Genomic DNA, 18,741 nt, shown 5'->3' with positions numbered 1-18,741 from the left:
TCCACATAACTGAAGTCCCTCATCCCTGGGACCATTCTGGTAAATCTCCTCTGCACCCTCCCCAAGGCCTTCACATCCTTCCTAAAGTGCGGTGCCCCAGAATTGAACACAATACTCCAGCTGGGGCCGAACCAGTGATTTATAAAGGTTTAGCATAACTTCCTTGTTTTTGTACTCTCTGCCTCTATTAATAAAGCCCAGGGTCCTGTATCCTTTTTTAACGGCCTGTCCACTTGTCCCGCCGCCCACATGTTGAACATCAAGTCGAAGAGTCCTGGCACTCTCTCAATTTCATCCGTCAGCATTTCAACATCATTCATGAAGTGCCTGCGTTGTCTATTTTTCCTTCCATTGTACAGTATTTTACATCGTCTGCATTAAATTCCATCTGCCGCTGTTCTGCCCACTTGTATATTTTATATTTCTTGAACCAATTTGCATTGGTTTCTGAATCACTGATGTGAATTAGAAACAGCAGAGTCCTCAATACTGATTCCTGAGGCAACTCGCTCTCCATCGTCCCCCTCGCACCCCGATATAACTCCTCCAACAGGCACTTGTAACTTTCTACTATTCAGTCAATTTCTTATCCATTCCCAGGGTTTACCTGGATCACTAACACTTTTTAATTAATAGTGTTTCATGCAGAACTTTGTCAAAAGCCTTCTGGATGTCTGGGTGTATCAAAGGGTTTACCAAAGTTAATGTCTGTCAGTGCCTCACAAATCTCCTCCCCAACCTCTCTCAGTGCTCTGCCAGAATTACCAACTATTCCAAGCTTGTTTAACCTGCCTGGGGCTTTCGGCATCTCTGGGAGGGTGTGTTGCCCCTTGTCTTCTGTGAAAACTTGGACAAACTAATCATTCAGAATAATGTGTTGTTCGCATTCTCGATTTCAAATTCATCAATAATTTCAAAACAAACATATCGTTTCTTAAAAATAGATCTGATTTTTATTTCAGTTTAATTTTTCCCAAACAAAAATGATATTTTCCCCATTTATTTTCACATTCACAATGACTGCTGGGGTCACAGAGCACTGACCAGACTGACCAGAGCAGTGACCAGACTGACCAGAGCAGTGACCAGACTGACCAGAGCAGTGACCAGACTGACCAGAGCAGTGACCAGACTGACCAGAGCAGTGACCAGACTGACCAGACCAGGGAGGCTCCTGTTTCACGCTGGTAAGAGATGATTTCTGCCCAATGCCCTCAGTTACCAGGACTGTCGGCATTTTGTCCTACAGTCTTACAGCAGTCAGTGGCCCCAGACTCCACCCCCCCGTCCCTCCATCGCCTGCCTCTCCCAATGCCCCACTCCCCCTCTGCCCCCTCCCCCTCCCCTCCTTCCCTGCCCCTCCAGGCTCCGCCCACCACTGCATGTCCCAGCATCGCAAATTGCTCAATTAACCCCTTACAAACTGTTCTTCTACACAGAAAGCACTTAAAGGTCACAACCTTTCAAAGGCAAAAGGTTAAAAGAGGAAATAACAGACCATAATATCTCCAATTATGATGTCTAATCCCAGAAATCTGAATCTCAATACCCACTCCCAGAGTGAACCCGATCCCATTATCTACTCTCATCATCTCATTACCACATCCAGAGTAATCATGATCTTGTTAATCCATGTGTACTCCTGATCTCCATAGTCCTAGATTAAGCCTGACCTTATTACCCACTCCCAGAGCGATCCCGATCCCGTTACCCACTCCCAGAGCGATTCAGATCCCGTTACCCACTCCCGGAGTGATCCTGATCTTGTTACCTGGCTCTAGTCTGCCCTCTATTTGTGGCTGAACTCCTCTAGAAACAGAAACAGCTCCGGGCCAATTGGAAATACAGAGTAAAGCTCCCTCTACACTGTCCCATCAAACACTCCCAGGGCAGGTACAGGGTTAGATACAGAGTAAAGCTCCCTCTACACTGTCCCATCAAACACTCCCAGGGCAGGTACAGCACGGGTTAGATCCAGAGTAAAGCTCCCTCTACACTGTCCCATCAAACACTCCCAGGGCAGGTACAGGGTTGGATACAGAGTAAAGCTCCCTCTACACTGTCCCATCAAACACTCCCAGGGCAGGTACAGGGTTAGATACAGAGTAAAGCTCCCTCTACACTGTCCCATCAAACACTCCCAGGGCAGGTACAGGGTCAGATACAGAGTAAAACCAGAGTGACCAGACCTTCCACTCTCCCTTTTAAAAACAATTAATGAGGAATTTCGGTGACAGGTTCAAATGCGTTAATGGGAGAGACCGTGGCAGCTCCGGTCTCATCCCTCAATCACTAACTGTTCCGAATGAAAGGACAGTCTTTAAATGAGTGACTGAGAGAATCTGAATTTCGTTTGTAAATATGAAGTTCAGGTAGAGAATGACCCAAAAACCACACGTCCCCTTGAGGCTCTCTCTCTCTCTCTCTGTCTGTCTCTCCTTGGATGCACCACTCCGAGACTGAACAATTAACTTGCTCCGGTCCTGAGGCAAAATTCGGACAGCTGCCAGCAGAGACCGCTGCCTCGCAGTGCGAGTGACCCCGGTCAGCCGGCCTCACCGTGCGAGTGACCCCGGTCAGCCGGCCTCACCGTGCGAGTGACCGCGGTCAGCCGGCCTCACCGTGCGAGTGACCGCGGTCAGCCGGCCTCACCGTGCGAGTGACCGCGGTCAGCCGGCCTCACCGTGCGAGTGACCGCGGTCAGCCGGCCTCACCGTGCGAGTGACCGCGGTCAGCCGGCCTCACCGTGCGAGTGACCGCGGTCAGCCGGCCTCACCGTGCGAGTGACCGCGGTCAGCCGGCCTCACCGTGCGAGTGACCGCGGTCAGCCGGCCTCACCGTGCGAGTGACCGCGGTCAGCCGGCCTCACCGTGCGAGTGACCGCGGTCAGCCGGCCTCACCGTGCGAGTGACCGCGGTCAGCCGGCCTCACCGTGCGAGTGACCGCGGTCAGCCGGCCTCACCGTGCGAGTGACCGCGGTCAGCCGGCCTCACCGTGCGAGTGACCGCGGTCAGCCGGCCTCACCGTGCGAGTGACCGCGGTCAGCCGGCCTCACCGTGCGAGTGACCGCGGTCAGCCGGCCTCACCGTGCGAGTGACCGCGGTCAGCCGGCCTCACCGTGCGAGTGACCGCGGTCAGCCGGCCTCACCGTGCGAGTGACCGCGGTCAGCCGGCCTCACCGTGCGAGTGACCGCGGTCAGCCGGCCTCACCGTGCGAGTGACCGCGGTCAGCCGGCCTCACCGTGCGAGTGACCGCGGTCAGCCGGCCTCACCGTGCGAGTGACCGCGGTCAGCCGGCCTCACCGTGCGAGTGACCGCGGTCAGCCGGCCTCACCGTGCGAGTGACCGCGGTCAGCCGGCCTCACCGTGCGAGTGACCGCAGTCAGCGGTCAGTCGGTCTCAGTGTGAGTGACCGCGGTCAGTCGGTCGGGTTCCTTTCTCGCCTCTAATTATCGAAACCTCAGATTTCTTTTCAAAGTCACAAAATTTGGGAGAGAGTAAATCCTCCCCCGCAGGTCAGTCCAGGCCCATTAACTCACTCTCACTGATTCCACGCACATTCCGTGTCTCAATACAGAACCAAACGTGACCAAACTTATCACTGAGCCCCCCCACCGACCCCCAACTTTCTCCCCCTTCTCTCCCAGAGGAGTTGACTCATGTCAGGCTTCAGTGGGCCCATTCCTCAAGTCTGAGTCTCGGCAGTGAGTGTTAGCAGGCAATGCAGCTATGGGGGGCATCACAGTCAAGCCAGAGACTGCTCTATCCAAAGTTCACACACACTGGGGTCGCTGGATAATTGGGGGTGGGGAGGCTGAGCTCCCCTTTCCCTAATCCAGGAGGCTGTGACCTGTTAGTGTTTCTACTGCCACCCCGACTAAAGGACTAACTCAGCTCAGGCCTGGGGTCCAACCTGGGTCTTTCCTAATCCGTATGGCTCAGTAACACCTCCAGTGGTGAGCTTATCCTAGTCCTTAAAGGGGCCCCATTGTCAGGAGCTTGTAGAACCTCAATCAAATGTCACTGGAACACGATGTACAGTCAGTGTCACAGCTCCTCTGTGCGGGAGCGCGTGGCCCCTTTAAGACAACTCCTGTTTGCGATGGGATGGATAATCTCAGAAGGTCCCCGTCGTATCGCTGGCTCCTGATCCCAATCATTGATTCCTCGTGGAAAACACACACAGGAGAAAGTTAGAGGGCAAGACTGGGCTCGGCCTTGATGGGCTGGTGAGAGCTTAGTGTTTATCACTGTTTGTTTAACAGGGCACCAGCTGGAGGGCCGGCAGCACAGGCATGGAGCGGGCGGGGAGCGGAGTGGGGAGCGGGCGGGGAGCGGAGTGGAGTGGGGAGCGGGCGGGGAGTGGAGTGGGGAGCAGGGCGATGTGTGAGGGGAGGAGGTGGAGTAGTGAGGGGAGGAGGTGGAGTAGTGAGGGGAGGAGGTGGAGTAGTGAGGGGAGGAGGTGGAGTAGTGAGGGGAGGAGGAGTGAGAGGAGGAGGAGGAGGAGTGAGGAGAGGAGGAATTGAGGAGAGGAGGAATGGAGGAGCAGGAGGAGAGCAGCCCATGCTAAATAAATGCTTTTTTCAAACAATTAAAAAGAATGAAAATGTTAAGAGATTAAGAGTGGGCCGGTGGGTCGCAAAGCAAGAAATTTCACAGGGCGGATTATCTGGGTTCACCCTCCAGATATCATGATCACAAACACAATTAAACCTGATCACCACATTTTATAAATTACATTCCCTTAGAAACACCGGGTTCAGGATCAGGTACACATCAGGCATTATTTCAGTGTAAACGGACTGATCTGAATAGTCTCCATGAAACCTGGCCGAGCTGCTTCCGTTTATCCAACTCTGCACAACGATCCTTCCACACCGAGATATCCACAGGGAGCTCCTCCACAGTCCTCCCCAGCAGCAGCCGGCTGGCTCTGTTGGTTTTTCCTGGGCTACGAGGCTTTGCCGAGCTCAATCTTCTTTTGTATGGCACGGGCGGAGTGATAGATCAAGGAGTCAATCAGGCTCGCCACTGGAAGAGAGACACAGCACGTTGTAGGAAAGATTCTCCTGTGTACATGTAATTACATGCGTGTACTAAGGCACACGCATACTCTACATGTATGTGAGAACGCGAGCGCAAGAGCGAGGGAGAGAGCACGATGAAGCGCGAGAGCGAGGGAGAGAGCACGATGAAGCGCGAGAGCGAGAAAGAGCGGGCGGGGCCGAGAGACAGAGAGGGGGGCCGAGAGACAGAGAGGGGGGCCGAGAGACAGAGAGGGGGGCCGAGAGACAGAGAGGGGGGCCGAGAGACAGAGAGGGGGGCCGAGAGACAGAGAGGGGGGCCGAGAGACAGAGAGGGGGGCCGAGAGACAGAGAGGGGGGCCGAGAGACAGAGAGGGGGGCCGAGAGACAGAGAGGGGGGCGGAGAGACAGAGAGGGGGGCGGAGAGACAGAGAGGGGGGCGGAGAGACAGAGAGGGGGGCGGAGAGACAGAGAGGGGGCGAGTTCAAGGCAGCAAGTGCTCGAGAGAGCGAGTGCGAGTCCCACTGCACTGGATTAATGCAGGGCTCCCTCGGAACTGCACTGGAATATACATCTTACCTCTTAGTGAGTGAGAAATACACTCACGATACCTGACCGGGGTCTGTATGATCCCAGACTGCTGCTCCACTGACTGACCAAATAACCAAGGATGACCACATGCAGGACCTATAATAAAACGCAGCGCAGTCTTCCCAATCTCATTACCTGTAAATACACCTCCGATAATCGCGCAGACACCAGTGAGAAAGTGCGTGAACGACCTGTAACACAATAAACACAAGCCGGGTTAGTGCTGCGTGCAAATACGGTCAGTGTACCTTAATGACATCTCTTGGGGACTTTAGTGTTCATCAGATCAAGTCCAGCTCAGGGACCTGGTGTCAGGGTCAAACACTCCCGGCTCAGGGTCAAACACTCCCGGCTCAGGGTCAAACACTCCCGGCTCAGGGTCAAACACTCCCGGCTCAGGGTCAAACACTCCCGGCTCAGGGTCAAACACTCCCGGCTCAGGGTCAAACACTCCCGGCTCAGGGTCAAACACTCCCGGTGTCAGGGACCCAGTGTCAGGATCAAGCTTCTCCAATATTCACTGAATATATAAATACACATTTGGTATATAGATCGCACTGGCTAAAAGACCATTCAATGAACATCTGTGGCTTTTACATACCTGTGTTTTTCTGTAAATTTTACCATCATTGGAGAGAGCTCGTAGAGCACGAACACTCCCGGGAGACCCTGGTCCCCAATCAGGCCATTCGCGACCTTCTCATGCCGAGTGACTGAAAACTGGTTTGTCCTCACCACCTGGAATAAAGGGCAGTGAACGAGTCAGGACCCAATGTTTAAAATCAGCTGAGTTATCCTCCACTGGCAGAGAGACAGCTCAGCACTCCCAGTACATCACTCTCCACAGCACGCAGCACCAACCAGAGTGAAGGCTCCCAGAAACAGGAGAGGGACAGCTTCCCGTATCCTAACTCGCACCAAGTCCCGTTCACCCATCACCCCCTGTGCTCGCTGAATATTGGCTCCCGGTCCAGCAACACCTCCATTTTAAAAGTCTCATCCTTGTTTGCAAATCCCTCCATGGCCTCATCCCCTCCCTCCGTAACCTCCTCCAGCCCTACAACCCTCCGAGATCTCTGCGCTCCTCCAATTCTGGCATCGAGCATCCCCGATTTCCATCGCTCCACCATTGGCGGCCATGCCTTCATCTGTCTAGGCCCTAAGCTCTGGAATTCCCTCCCAAAACCTCTCCGCCTCCCTCTCCTCCTTTAAGACATGATGTGGAGATGCCGGTGATGGACTGGGGTTGACAATTGTAAACAATTTTACAACACCAAGTTATAGTCCAACAATTTTATTTGAAATTCACAAGCTTTCGGAGGCTTCCTCCTTCCTCAGGTGAATGTTGTGGAAATGAAATCCTCGAACCCTTTGCATTTATAAATCACAGAACAATACCTGGTGATTACAGATAGTCTTTCCAACTGCCCGTTGCCAAGGCAATCACAGTGTGCAGACAGAGAGGTGTTACCTACAAGGCCACCGAATATACAAACAACCAAAAAAAAAGAGAGAGGCAGAAACATAGAAACATCCGGAAGGAAGAGAAAGACAGCAAATGACCCGTTATATTAAAAACAGATAACATTTGCTCGCTGGTGGGGTAACGTGTAGCGTGACATGAACCCAAGATCCCGGTTGAGGCCGTCCTCATGGGTGCGGAACTTGGCTATCAATTTCTGCTCGACGATTTTGCGTTGTCGACACTCCTTAAAACCGAACTCTCTGGCCAAGCTTTTGGTCACCTGCCCTAATATCTCCTTATGTGGCTCGGTGTCAAATTTTCTTTGATAATCGCTCTGTGAAGCGCTTTATAAATGCAATTTGTTGTTGTTGTTGACTGATGCAATGTGTTCTCACACTGACCTTTGGTCTCTGGGTTCAAGCTCATTACAGGCCCAATCAACAAGAGCAACTTGCGTGACACAGTGTGCTCATGAGGTAGGTCAGTGCTGAGGGAGCGCCGCGCTGTCGGAGGGTCAGTGCTGAGGGAGCGCCGCGCTGTCGGAGGGTCAGTGCTGAGGGAGCGCCGCACTGTCGGAGGGTCAGTGCTGAGGGAGCGCCGCGCTGTCGGAGGGTCAGTACTGAGGGAGCGCCGCGCTGTCGGAGGGTCAGTACTGAGGGAAAGCTGCGCTGTCGGAGGGTCAGTGCTGAGGGAGCACCGCGCTGTCGGAGGGTCAGTACTGAGGGAAAGCTGCGCTGTCGGAGGGTCAGTGCTGAGGGAGCGCCGCGCTGTCGGAGGGTCAGTACTGAGGGAAAGCTGCGCTGTCGGAGGGTCAGTGCTGAGGGAGCGCCGCACTGTCGGAGGGTCAGTGCTGAGGGAGCGCCGCGCTGTCGGAGGGTCAGTACTGAGGGAAAGCTGCGCTGTCGGAGGGTCAGTGCTGAGGGAGCGCCGCACTGTCGGAGGGGCAGTGCTGAGGGAGCGCCGCGCTGTCGGAGGGTCAGTACTGAGGGAAAGCTGCACTGTCGGAGGTGTCACCTTTTGGATGAGACATTAAACCGATATTACCTCCCCGTCTGATTTAAAGTACAGAATGAGAGTTGATCCCATTTCTCACCTCACCATCCAACTTCACATAAATTGTTGGGACTATTTTCACGAAGTACTGGAACATCATGGAAGCTGAAAGAAATGGAGTGATAAGGAGGGAAATCAATAACTTGTCTGGAAGTGGTGACTCGATCTCTTTAACCCTGCACCAGGACTAAGATATTCAGCAAAATAATTCACAAACTTTGCTGCAGTTTGTTCCACAAAATCAGAAATCCCCTTGGAGTTTTTGGAAAATCTGCTTCAGTCCAGAAACACTGAAGTGAAACTTCACCGGATCCCGAACAGGAAATGTTGGGACTTATGGGCTGAGGGGACCCGGGGACCGGCTCACAGTCCCGGGCGGGCGGGCAGTGGGCCCGCGGGCAAAGCAGCGGGAATCGGGGGAGGCCCCGGGCTCGGCTCCCCGAACTCCTCCCGCTCCCCCACCCTCGGGGCCCCTCCCCGGGCTCACCCCCTCCCACCGGGCCCTCCCGCGGGAGCGGTCCCGGGGGTGTGAGGGGGGGCCGCGGTCCCGGGGGGGTGAAGGGGTCCCGGGGGGGTGTGAGGGGGGTCCCCGGTCCTGGGGGGGTGAGGGGGTCCCGGGGGGGTGTGAGGGGGGCCGCGGTCCCGGGGGGGGTGAGGGGGGTCCCGGGGGAGTGTGAGGGGGGCCGCGGTCCCGGGGGGGTGAGGGGGTCCCGGGGGGGGGTGTGAGGGGGCCGCGGTCCCGGGGGGGGGGGGGGGGGTGAGGGGGGCCGCGGTCCTGGGGGGGTGAGGGGGGGCTGCGGTCCCGGGGGGGTGAGGGGGTCCCGGGGGGGGGGGGTGAGGGGGGTCCCCGGTCCCGGGGGGGTGAGGGGGGCCGCGGTCCCGGGGGGGTGAGGGGGGCCGCGGTCCCGGGGGGGTGAGGGGGTCCCGGGGGGGGGTGGTGAGGGGGGCCGCGGTCCCGGGGGGGGGGGGGGGTGAGGGGGTCCCCGGTCCCGAGGGGGGTGTGAGGGGGGTCCCGGGGGGGGGGGGGGGGGGTGAGGGGGTCCCCGGTCCCGAGGGGGGTGTGTGAGGGGGTCCCGGGGGGGGGGGGGGGGGGTGAGGGGGTCCCCGGTCCCGAGGGGGGGGTGTGAGGGGGTCCCGGGGGGGGGGGGGGGGGGTGAGGGGGTCCCCGGTCCTGGGGGGGTGAGGGGGTCCCGGGGGGGGTGTGAGGGGGTCCCGGGGGGGTGGGGGTCCCCGGTCCCGCCTCTCCGATCCGATCCCCCTGACACTCGCCTCCCGCCCCCCAAATAACCCTCAGCGAAGGGGGTCAGAGTTCAGGGGGAGTGAAGGGGTCAGAGTTGAGGCAGAGGGGGAGGGGCCGAGTCCCCGGCACGTGATCGGGCGCTCCAGTGACGTCACTTCCGGTGGGGGTGAGATGGCGGCCTGAGGGCGAGGAGCGAGACTCGGAGACCGGACCCGCGGCAGCGAAGGTCAGTGACCCCCCGCCCCGCCCCACACCCGCACCCGCCGGGGATCCCGGGCACCGGGAGATACTCGACACTGGACAGGCCCCGCAGCTCACCGCGCATAGACCTGGGGCCGGACCTCTGCTCACACCGGACAACAGGCCTCAGTCCGGGAGACGGGGGGGGGGGGGGGAAGAGAGGAGACACGGGGGGGGGGGGGGGGGGAAAGAGAGGAGACACGGGGGGGGGGGGGGGAAAGAGAGGAGACACGGGGGGGGGGGGGGAAAGAGAGGAGACACGGGGGGGGGGGGGGGGGGAAGAGAGGAGACACGGGGGGGGGGGGGAAGAGAGGAGACACGGGGGGGGGGGGGGAAAGAGAGGAGACACGGGGGGGGGGGAAGAGAGGAGACACGGGGGGGGGGGGGGGGGAAGAGAGGAGACACGGGGGGGGGGGGGGGGGGGAAGAGAGGAGACACGGGGGGGGGGGGGGGAAGAGAGGAGACACGGGGGGGGGGGGGGGGAAGAGAGGAGACACGGGGGGGGGGGGGGGGGAAGAGAGGAGACACGGGGGGGGGGGGGGGGAAGAGAGGAGACACGGGGGGGGGGGGGGGGGAAGAGAGGAGACACGGGGGGGGGGGGGGGAAGAGAGGAGACACGGGGGGGGGGGGGGAAGAGAGGAGACACGGGGGGGGGGGAAGAGAGGAGACACGGGGGGGGGGGGAAGAGAGGAGACACGGGGGGGGGGAAGAGAGGAGACACGGGGGGGGGAAGAGAGGAGACACGGGGGGGGGGGGGGGGGGAAGAGAGGAGACACGGGGGGGGGGGGGGGGAAGAGAGGAGACACGGGGGGGGGGGGGGGAAGAGAGGAGACACGGGGGGGGGGGGGGGGGGAAGAGAGGAGACACGGGGGGGGGGGGAGAAGAGAGGAGACACGGGGGGGGGGGGGAGAAGACAGGGAGGGGGAGAAGACGGAGGGGGAGAAGACGGAGGGGGGGGAGGGGAGAAGACACGGGGGGGAGGGGGGGAGCGGGGTGAAGAAGAGCGGGTGGAGGAGGAAGAAGAGTCGGGGAGGGGGTGAAGAAGAGTCGGGGAGGGGGTAAAGAAGAGGAGCAGGGGGAGGAGAGGAAGAAGAGCGGGGAGGGGGAGGAAGAAGTAGTGCAGGGGAGTTGGGGTGAAGAGGAGCGGGGAGGAGGGGGAAGGGGGCGGGGAGGAGGGGGAAGGGGGCGGGGAGGAGGGGGAAGGGGGGGGGGGGGAGTGTGACCTGGGTCAGTGAGGGAGTGACCAGTGACCTTCACAGGGAATACCCGGTGTTTACACTGGAATGTTGCTTTTCAGAACATTCCGACGTTTTGACTTTGGATTTTTACGAAACTAACTTCAAAAGGTAAAATACCTGTAAATTGTAGACCAGTCATGCACACGTGTGTGTGTGTGTGTGTAGAACACACATAATAGAATCATAGAAAGTTACAGCACAGAAGGAGGCCATTCAGCCCATCGTGTCCGTGCTGGCCGAAAAAGAGCCATTCGGTTTAATCCCACTTCCCAGCACTTGGTCCGTAGCCCTGTAGGTTACAGCACTTCAGGTGCACATCCAAGTACTTTGTAAATGAGTTGAGGGTTTCTGCCTCTCCCACCCTCTCAGGCAGTGAGTTCCAGACCCCCACCACCCTCTGGGTGAAAAAAATTCTCCTCAGCTCCGCTCTAATCCTTCTACCAATCACTTTAAATCCATGCCCCCTGGTCACTGACCCCTCTGCTAAGGGAAATAGGTCCTTCCTATCCACTCTATCTAGTTCTGTCATAATTTTATACACCTCAATTAAATCTCCCCTCAGCCTCCTTTGTTCCAAAGAAAACAACCCCAGCCTATCCAATCTTATCTCATAGCTAAAATTCTCCAGCGCTGGCAACATCCTCTCTAGTGCAATCACATCTTTCCTGTAAAGTGAACAGAACTGTACCCAGTACTCAAGCTGTGACCTAACTAGTGTTTTATACAGTTTTAGCATAACCTCCCTGAGCTTATATTCTATGCCTCGGCTAATCATAGAATCATAGAAGTTACAACATGGAAACAGGCCCTTCGGCCCAACATGTCCATGTCGCCCAGTTTATACCACTAAGCTAGTCCCAATTGCCTGCACTTGGCCCATATCCCTCGATACCCATCTTCCCCATGTAACTGTCCAAATGCTTTTTAAAAGACAAAATTGTACCCGCCTCTACTACTGCCTCTGGCAGCTCGTTCCAGACACTCACCACCCTTTGAGTGAAAAAATTGCCCCTCTGGATCCTTTTGTATCTCTCCCCTCTCACCTTAAATCTGTGCCCCCTCGTTATAGACTCCCCTACCTTTGGGAAAAGATTTTGACTATCGACCTTATCTATGCCCCTCATTATTTTATAGACTTCTATAAGATCACCCCTTAACCTCCTACTCTCCAGGGAATAAAGTCCCAGTCTGTCTAACCTCTCCCTGTAAGTCAAACCATCAAGTCCCGGTAGCATCCTAGTAAATCTTTTCTGCACTCTTTCTAGTTTAATAATATCCTTTCTATAATAGGGTGACCAGAACTGTACACAGTACTCCAAGTGTGGCCTCACCAATGCCCTGTACAACTTCAACAAGACATCCCAACTCCTGCATTCAATGTTCTGACCAATGAAACCAAGCATGCTGAATGCCTTCTTCACCACCCTATCCACCTGTGACTCCACTTTCAAGGAGCTATGAATCTGTACTCCTAGATCTCTTTGTTCGATAACTCTCCCCAACGCCCTACCATTAACGGAGTAGGTCCTGGCCCGATTCGATCTACCAAAATGCATCACCTCACATTTATCTAAATTAAACTCCATCTGCCATTCATCGGCCCACTGGCCCAATTTATCAAGATCCCGTTGCAATCCTAGATAACCTTCTTCACTGTCCACAATGCCACCAATCTTGGTGTCATCTGCAAACTTACTAACCATGCCTCCTAAATTCTCATCCAAATCATTAATATAAATAACAAATAACAGCGGACCCAGCACCGATCCCTGAGGCACACCGCTGGACACAGGCATCCAGTTTGAAAAACAACCCTCGACAACCACCCTCTGTCTTCTGTCGTCAAGCCAATTTTGTATCCAATTGGCTACCTCACCTTGGATCCCATGAGATTTAACCTTATGTAACAACCTACCATGCGGTACCTTGTCAAATGCTTTGCTGAAGTCCATGTAGACCACGTCTACTGCACAGCCCTCATCTATCTTCTTGGTTACCCCTTCAAAAAACTCAATCAAATTCGTGAGACATGATTTTCCTCTCACAAAACCATGCTGACTGTTCCTAATTAGTATCCCGTATGCCTTTTTAACCACCTTATCTACCTGTCCTGCTGCCTTCAGGGATCTGTGGACATGCACTCCCAAGGTCCCTCACTTCCTTTACACCTCTCAGTATCCTCCCATTTATTGTGTACTCCCTTGCCTTTTTTTGCCCTCCCCAAAATTACCTCCCACTTCTCTGGATTGAATTCCATTTGCCACTTTTCTGCCCACCTGACCAGTCCATTGATATCTTCCTGCAGTCTACAGCTTTCCTCCTCACTATCAACCACACGGCCAATTTTTGTATCATCTGCAAACTTCTTGAATGTGGGGGGCTTGATCAAGTCCAAATCATTAAAATATACCACAAAAAGCAAGGGACCCAGTACTGAGCCTTCCAGTTGCAAAAAAACCCGTCAACCATTACCCTTTGCTTCCTGCCATTTAGCCACTTTCCCTTGGATCCCAAGGGCTTGTACTTTTTGACCAGTCTGCTGTGTGGGACCTTGTCAAAAGCCTTGCTAAAATCCATGTACACCACATCAAACACACTACCCTCATCGACCCTCCTTGTTAGCTGTTCAAAAAATTCAATTAAGTTAGTCAGACACGACCTTCCCGTAACAAATCCATGCTGACTCTCCTTGATTAACCCGTGCCTTTCTAAATGACGATTTATGCCGTTCCTCAGAATTGATTCCAGTAATTTTCCCACCACCGAGGTTAGACTGACTGGCCTGTAATTACTCGGTCTATCTCTTTCTTTTTAAACAATGGTACAACGTTAGCAGTCCTCCAATCCTCCGGCACCACGCCTGTATCCAGGGAGGATTGGAAAATGATGCTCAGAGCCTCTGCTATTTCCTCCCTGGCTTCTCTTAGCAGCCTGGGATACATTTCATCTGGCCCTGGTGATTTATCTACTTTCAAAGATGCTAAACCCCTTAATATTTCCTCTCTCACTATGTTTATCCCATCCAATATTTCACACTCCTCCTCCTCAACTTCAATCTCTGCATCATCCCCCTCTTTTGTGAAGACAGACGCAAAGTATTCATTAAGAACCATTCCCACATCTTCCGCCTCCACACATCTTTTTGGTCTCTAATAGGCCCTACTCTTTCCTTAGTTATCCTCTTGCTCTTAATGTATTTATAAAACATCTTTGGGTTTTCCTTGATTTTACTTGCCAGTATTTTTTCATGCCCCCTCTTTGCTTTCCTAATTTCCTTTTTAATTTCACCTCTGCACTTTCTATACTCCTCTAGGCTTTCTGCAGTATTGAGCTCTCGGTGTCTGACATAAGCTTCCCTTTTCTGCCTTATCTTACCCTGTACGCTCCTTGTCATCCAGGGGGCTCTAGATTTGGCTGCCCCTTCCCTTTTTCTTTGTGGGAACATGTTTACTCTGAACCCCTTGAATGCCTCTCTCTGCTCTGACACTGATTTACCTTCAAGTAGCTGTTTCCTGTTCTATCTTTGTCCTTTTCCATAACTATGCTAAATCTCTCTGAATTATGATCACTACCACCAAAATGCTCTCCCACTGATACTCCTTCCACCTGCCCAGCTTCATTCCCTAAAACTAAATCCAGAACTGCCCTATTACAAATAATGTAATAGTACTGTTCACGGGGTTCCTCAATTGAAGGAAGGGTGGATTTGGGGTGGGGGGTTGTAAAGTTACAGCTTATCTGGTATTCTGAAGCAGGTTAAAACTTAGGATCATTCGACATCATTCCAAAATTCTAAACACCAAGTGTGATATCAGGGTTTGAAACTGGTCTGTGTCAAAATAAAGGGGGCAGAATTGGCCCGAGTCAAAGGTACTCCCAAATTTATAGATTTAAACTTGCGATAATTTTTAAAGCAACGTTATTTCTGCGACCTCAGTGGAGTGAAGATGTCAGCCACCAGTGAGCTTGCTGATAAAGGATGGGGCAGTGTTTGAGGTTTCATTTTACACCCAGTTTTACTCAGCTTTTTTTAAAATCTTAAAGAGAAACCAAAAGCATAGTGTCGTGAGCAGCGATTATCAGGAATTCTCTGCAAGCACCCAGTCCCAACTTTTCCGAGAAAGGATTTGCCGTCTAGTTGAGCTTTCACCAGCCCACTAGTCTGTTTGGGGAGGGGGAACTGATGGATTAATGATCGGTTATGGTGCCCTGTACCCACTCTGCCCCTTTTGCTCTAGATGCCAGTCACAATGGGATCGTATGGACAGTCGCAGCCCAGCTGCTTCGACAGGGTTAAGATGGGCTTCATGATGGGCTGTGCAGTTGGCATGGCAGCTGGAGCACTTTTCGGCAGTTTTTCGTGTCTCAGGTCAGTCCAATCACTGTGTAACTGTATTTACATCTGTTTCCCTTCAATGCAAGTACAAAATGTGGAGGGTGGGGGAGATGTGCGTTTCTTAATCAGCCGACTCTCTCACACAAACCCACCCCTGCACCAGTGTCTCCAAAACAAAGTTTGGGTCACAGTTGCCTGATAATTTTTGGATGGGCTGCCAGTCTGTGCCTGGGGTGTTGACTGAGGTCAACCTGTCCCACTCCTGCCAGACTGGACTCCGCTCCAGAGAAGCACCAAGCTAAGAGAGCACGAGCTCTCCATGGCTGCCGGTTGTGGGAGCTCCACATGAAATGGGTTTGGTTATTCTTAATCCAGTTCCTACTGCCATTGGTGCAAAACTGCCCCTCATTCAGCACCGAATCTCAGGCTATGGGAAAAGGAAAGTTAGCAAAGTGACGGAGTGGAATAGAAGGAGCGTCACTTTTCATATATACAGCCTGCAACTATTTCCTGACACTGGATGTACAAAATAGCAAAGTGCTTCCCTCCCCAGCACGGGCATCCCTAACTCCTAGTGTAAGTGGGAGTTTGAACTGGGTTGTTTCTGCTGACAGATCATAGTCATAATAAAATATGAAACCAGCAGTAAACTGTTTTCAAAATTAATGGGTGTCTGGACATGGCCTATAAGGAATGTCTTAAGACACCACTGTATGAAATCCTTTGCCCCAAATAGAGACCAATAATCATGTTTTTAAAAGCATTGGTTATAGGTGATCGATATTATTGAGCAGATGCACTCCTGGGGATGCACAGCTTTGCTCTAAATCCACTGCAGTTACCTGTGAGAGGGGTTCAGGTGCAGATGTTCCTTTGGATCACAGCCTTCCACAGTACCAACCCTTCCCAGTGCAACTTAATGTGGGTGGGGGGGGGGGGCAGGTGGGACCTTGGTTTAATATCTCATCAGAAGGACAATCCCTCAGTACAGCGCCGCTGTGCCCACTCCGCCCCCGCTCCAGCGCCGCTGTGCCCACTCCTCCCCCGCTCCAGCGCCGCTGTGCCCGCTCCAGCGCCGCTGTGCCCACTCCTCCCCCGCTCCAGCGCCGCTGTGCCCACTCCTCCCCCGCTCCAGCGCCGCTGTGCCCACTCCGCCCCCGCTCTAGCGCCGCTGTGCTCACTCCTCCCCCGCTCCAGCGCCGCTGTGCTCACGCCCCTCCCCCGCTCCAGCGCCGCTGTGCCCACTCCTCCCCCGCTCCAGCGCCGCTGTGCCCACTCCTCCCCCGCTCCAGCGCCGCTGTGCCCACTCCTCCCCCGCTCCAGCGCCGCTGTGCCCGCCCCTCCCCCGCTCCAGCGCCGCTGTGCCCGCCCCTCCCCCGCTCCAGCGCCGCTGTGCCCACTCCTCCCCCGCTCCAGCGCCGCTGTGCCCACTCCTCCCCCGCTCCAGCGCCGCTGTGCTCACGCCCCTCCCCCGCTCCAGCGCCGCTGTGCCCGCTCCTCCCCCGCTCTAGCGCCGCTGTGCTCGCCCCTCCCCCGCTCCAGCGCCGCTGTGCCCACTCCTCCCCCGCTCTAGCGCCGCTGTGCTCGCCCCTCCCCCGCTCCAGCGCCGCTGTGCCCACTCCTCCCCCGCTCTAGCGCCGCTGTGCTCGCCCCTCCCCCGCTCCAGCGCCGCTGTGCCCACTCCTCCCCCGCTCTAGCGCCGCTGTGCTCACTCCTCCCCCGCTCTAGCGCCGCTGTGTCCAGCTGTGCCCACGCCCCCCCCCCGCTCCAGCGCCGCTGTGCCCACCCCCCCCCCCCCGCTCCAGCGCCGCTGTGCCCACCCCCCCCCGCTCCAGCGCCGCTGTGCTCACTCCTCCCCCGCTCCAGCGCCGCTGTGCCCAGCTGTGCTCACGCCCCCCCCCCCCCCCCCGCTCCAGCGCCGCTGTGCCCAGCTGTGCTCACGCCCCCCCCCCCGCTCCAGCGCCGCTGTGCCCAGCTGTGCTCACGCCCCCCCCCCCCCCGCTCCAGCGCCGCTGTGCCCAGCTGTGCTCACGCCACCCCTGCTCCAGCACTGCCAAACTGAGCCAGGCTCAAACCCCAACATTTTCCAGTGGGCTTTTCCTTGCAAATACCAAAAGGACAAATTCCTGCTTCATCTTCTGAGTTGTGTGAACGCTGGCAATTTTTTACCGAGCTGCAGAGTCGGTGGAGACGTTGAGCTTGGTCTGTGCGCTGATGGAATAACAGGCACGCGGCTGACTGGGGGGGGGCGTTTGCCCATTATTAACCCCACGTGTCGGCTTGCATTACTGTGTTGCTTTCTCAGGCTACAGCCATGTCGGGTGTAAACCTACTTCTGCTCGGTTTCTAGGTTGGGGCTGAGAGGCCGAGACCTGCTGGGTGGTGTTGGGAAGACCATGATGCAGAGCGGAGGTACATTTGGAACATTCATGGCCATTGGAATGGGAATCAGATGCTAACAAAACAAAAATAATCATTTTCTTTCTGCTGAAGTTTCAAGTGTTTCAGATAATATGTCATCTGTCTGTCCCCTTGAGATTACAAGCTGTATTAATAATGGAGAATAAAGTGTATGATTTACTGTTGCATCAAGTTCCGAAAACAGACACATCTGATTGGGGTTTTTCCAGTGATGGCTGCACTTTTAAAGGCCTCTTAATAGCAACTCACAACACAACAGAGTGACGATGTTAGCCAGGGCCAGAGGGACGGACACACACCAATATCAGTGCAACATAAAGACAGACAGACTTGTATTTACATATAACCTTTCACGACCTCGAAGTCCTAAAGTGCTTTACAACCAGTGAAGTACTTTAAGTCGTTGTTATAACATATGCACTGTGGCAGCCATTTTGCACATAGCAAGAACCCACAAACAGCAATGTGATAATGACCAGATGATCTGTTCTGGTGATGTTGGTTGAGGGATAAATATTGGCCAGGACACCAGGGAGAACTCCCCTGCTCTTCTTCCAGTAGTGCCGTAGGATCTTTTACGTCCACCTGAGGGGGCAGTTAAGGCCTCAGTTTAACATCTCATCCAAAAGACGGCACCTCCGACAGTGCAGCGCTCCCTCAGTGGTACACTGCAGGGTCAGCCTGGATTATGAGCTCAAGTCTCTGGCGTGGGGCTTGAACCCACAAACTTTTAAGAGACAGGAGGTGCTACCAACTGAACCACAGCTGACACTACCTAGTGGGGGGAGTTTTTAACTTCATGATAAATGTTTGGCAGGTGGGTTACAATTAGGCACCGGGTTTGGGGGGGGGGGGGGGGGAAGAGAAATAGCGGCCGTGATGTGTGGACCCGGAGTAAGGATAGGATCTGGCTCGATTGTGATGTGCTCCACAGTCGAATAGCCTGACACTCATTAAGCTCCTACGAGAGTAATGGTTGCTTGGGAGAGGTAGTGGGGCATCCCCATGTCACCCCTGGTGAAGGAGTCAGCGACCTCAGGAGGTGCTGGGGGGGAATTGAAGAAACTGCCCCCAATCAAGTCATCAGAACTTTCCACAATCTATTCTTTAAGCTGTAGTAAAGTAGATCGTAG

The 18,741-nt window shown here is 55.0% G+C and overlaps 2 protein-coding genes across 3 annotated transcripts in view; one reads left to right on the top strand and one right to left on the bottom strand.

The window, feature by feature from the left end:
• Positions 1-930: 930 nt before the first annotated feature.
• Positions 931-18,741, bottom strand: part of ergic3 (ERGIC and golgi 3) — a 52,267-nt gene continuing 34,456 nt past the window's right edge. For both annotated transcript variants that reach the window (XM_068000147.1, XM_068000149.1), the window contains 4 exons: positions 8,174-8,238; positions 6,217-6,353; positions 5,751-5,806; positions 931-5,031 (listed from right to left, as the gene is read on the bottom strand). In XM_068000147.1, the coding sequence (XP_067856248.1) occupies positions 4,952-5,031; positions 5,751-5,806; positions 6,217-6,353; positions 8,174-8,238 (338 nt within the window). In that variant the 3' untranslated portion in view covers positions 931-4,951. The remainder of the gene's footprint in view (positions 5,032-5,750; positions 5,807-6,216; positions 6,354-8,173; positions 8,239-18,741) is intronic.
• On the top strand, positions 9,491-17,779 carry romo1 (reactive oxygen species modulator 1). The gene is made up of 3 exons (XM_068000150.1): positions 9,491-9,599; positions 15,090-15,220; positions 17,538-17,779. The coding sequence occupies exons 2-3, from the start codon at positions 15,090-15,092 to the stop codon at positions 17,644-17,646; spliced, it is 240 nt and encodes a 79-aa protein (XP_067856251.1). The 5' UTR covers positions 9,491-9,599; the 3' UTR covers positions 17,647-17,779.

The sequence above is a fragment of the Heptranchias perlo genome, chromosome 19 (assembly GCF_035084215.1).
Source record: "Heptranchias perlo isolate sHepPer1 chromosome 19, sHepPer1.hap1, whole genome shotgun sequence".
NCBI lineage: Eukaryota > Metazoa > Chordata > Chondrichthyes > Hexanchiformes > Hexanchidae > Heptranchias > Heptranchias perlo.
This window is presented reverse-complemented; position numbering and strand designations above follow the sequence as displayed.

Bases quoted from the DNA above. Each gene is read 5' to 3' on its own strand.
- romo1 (XM_068000150.1), top strand. From the start codon at position 15,090: ATGCCAGTCACAATGGGATCGTATGGACAGTCGCAGCCCAGCTGCTTC. The intron at 15,221-17,537 runs GTCAGTCCAATC...CTCGGTTTCTAG, and splicing joins GGCAGTTTTTCGTGTCTCAG to GTTGGGGCTGAGAGGCCGAG.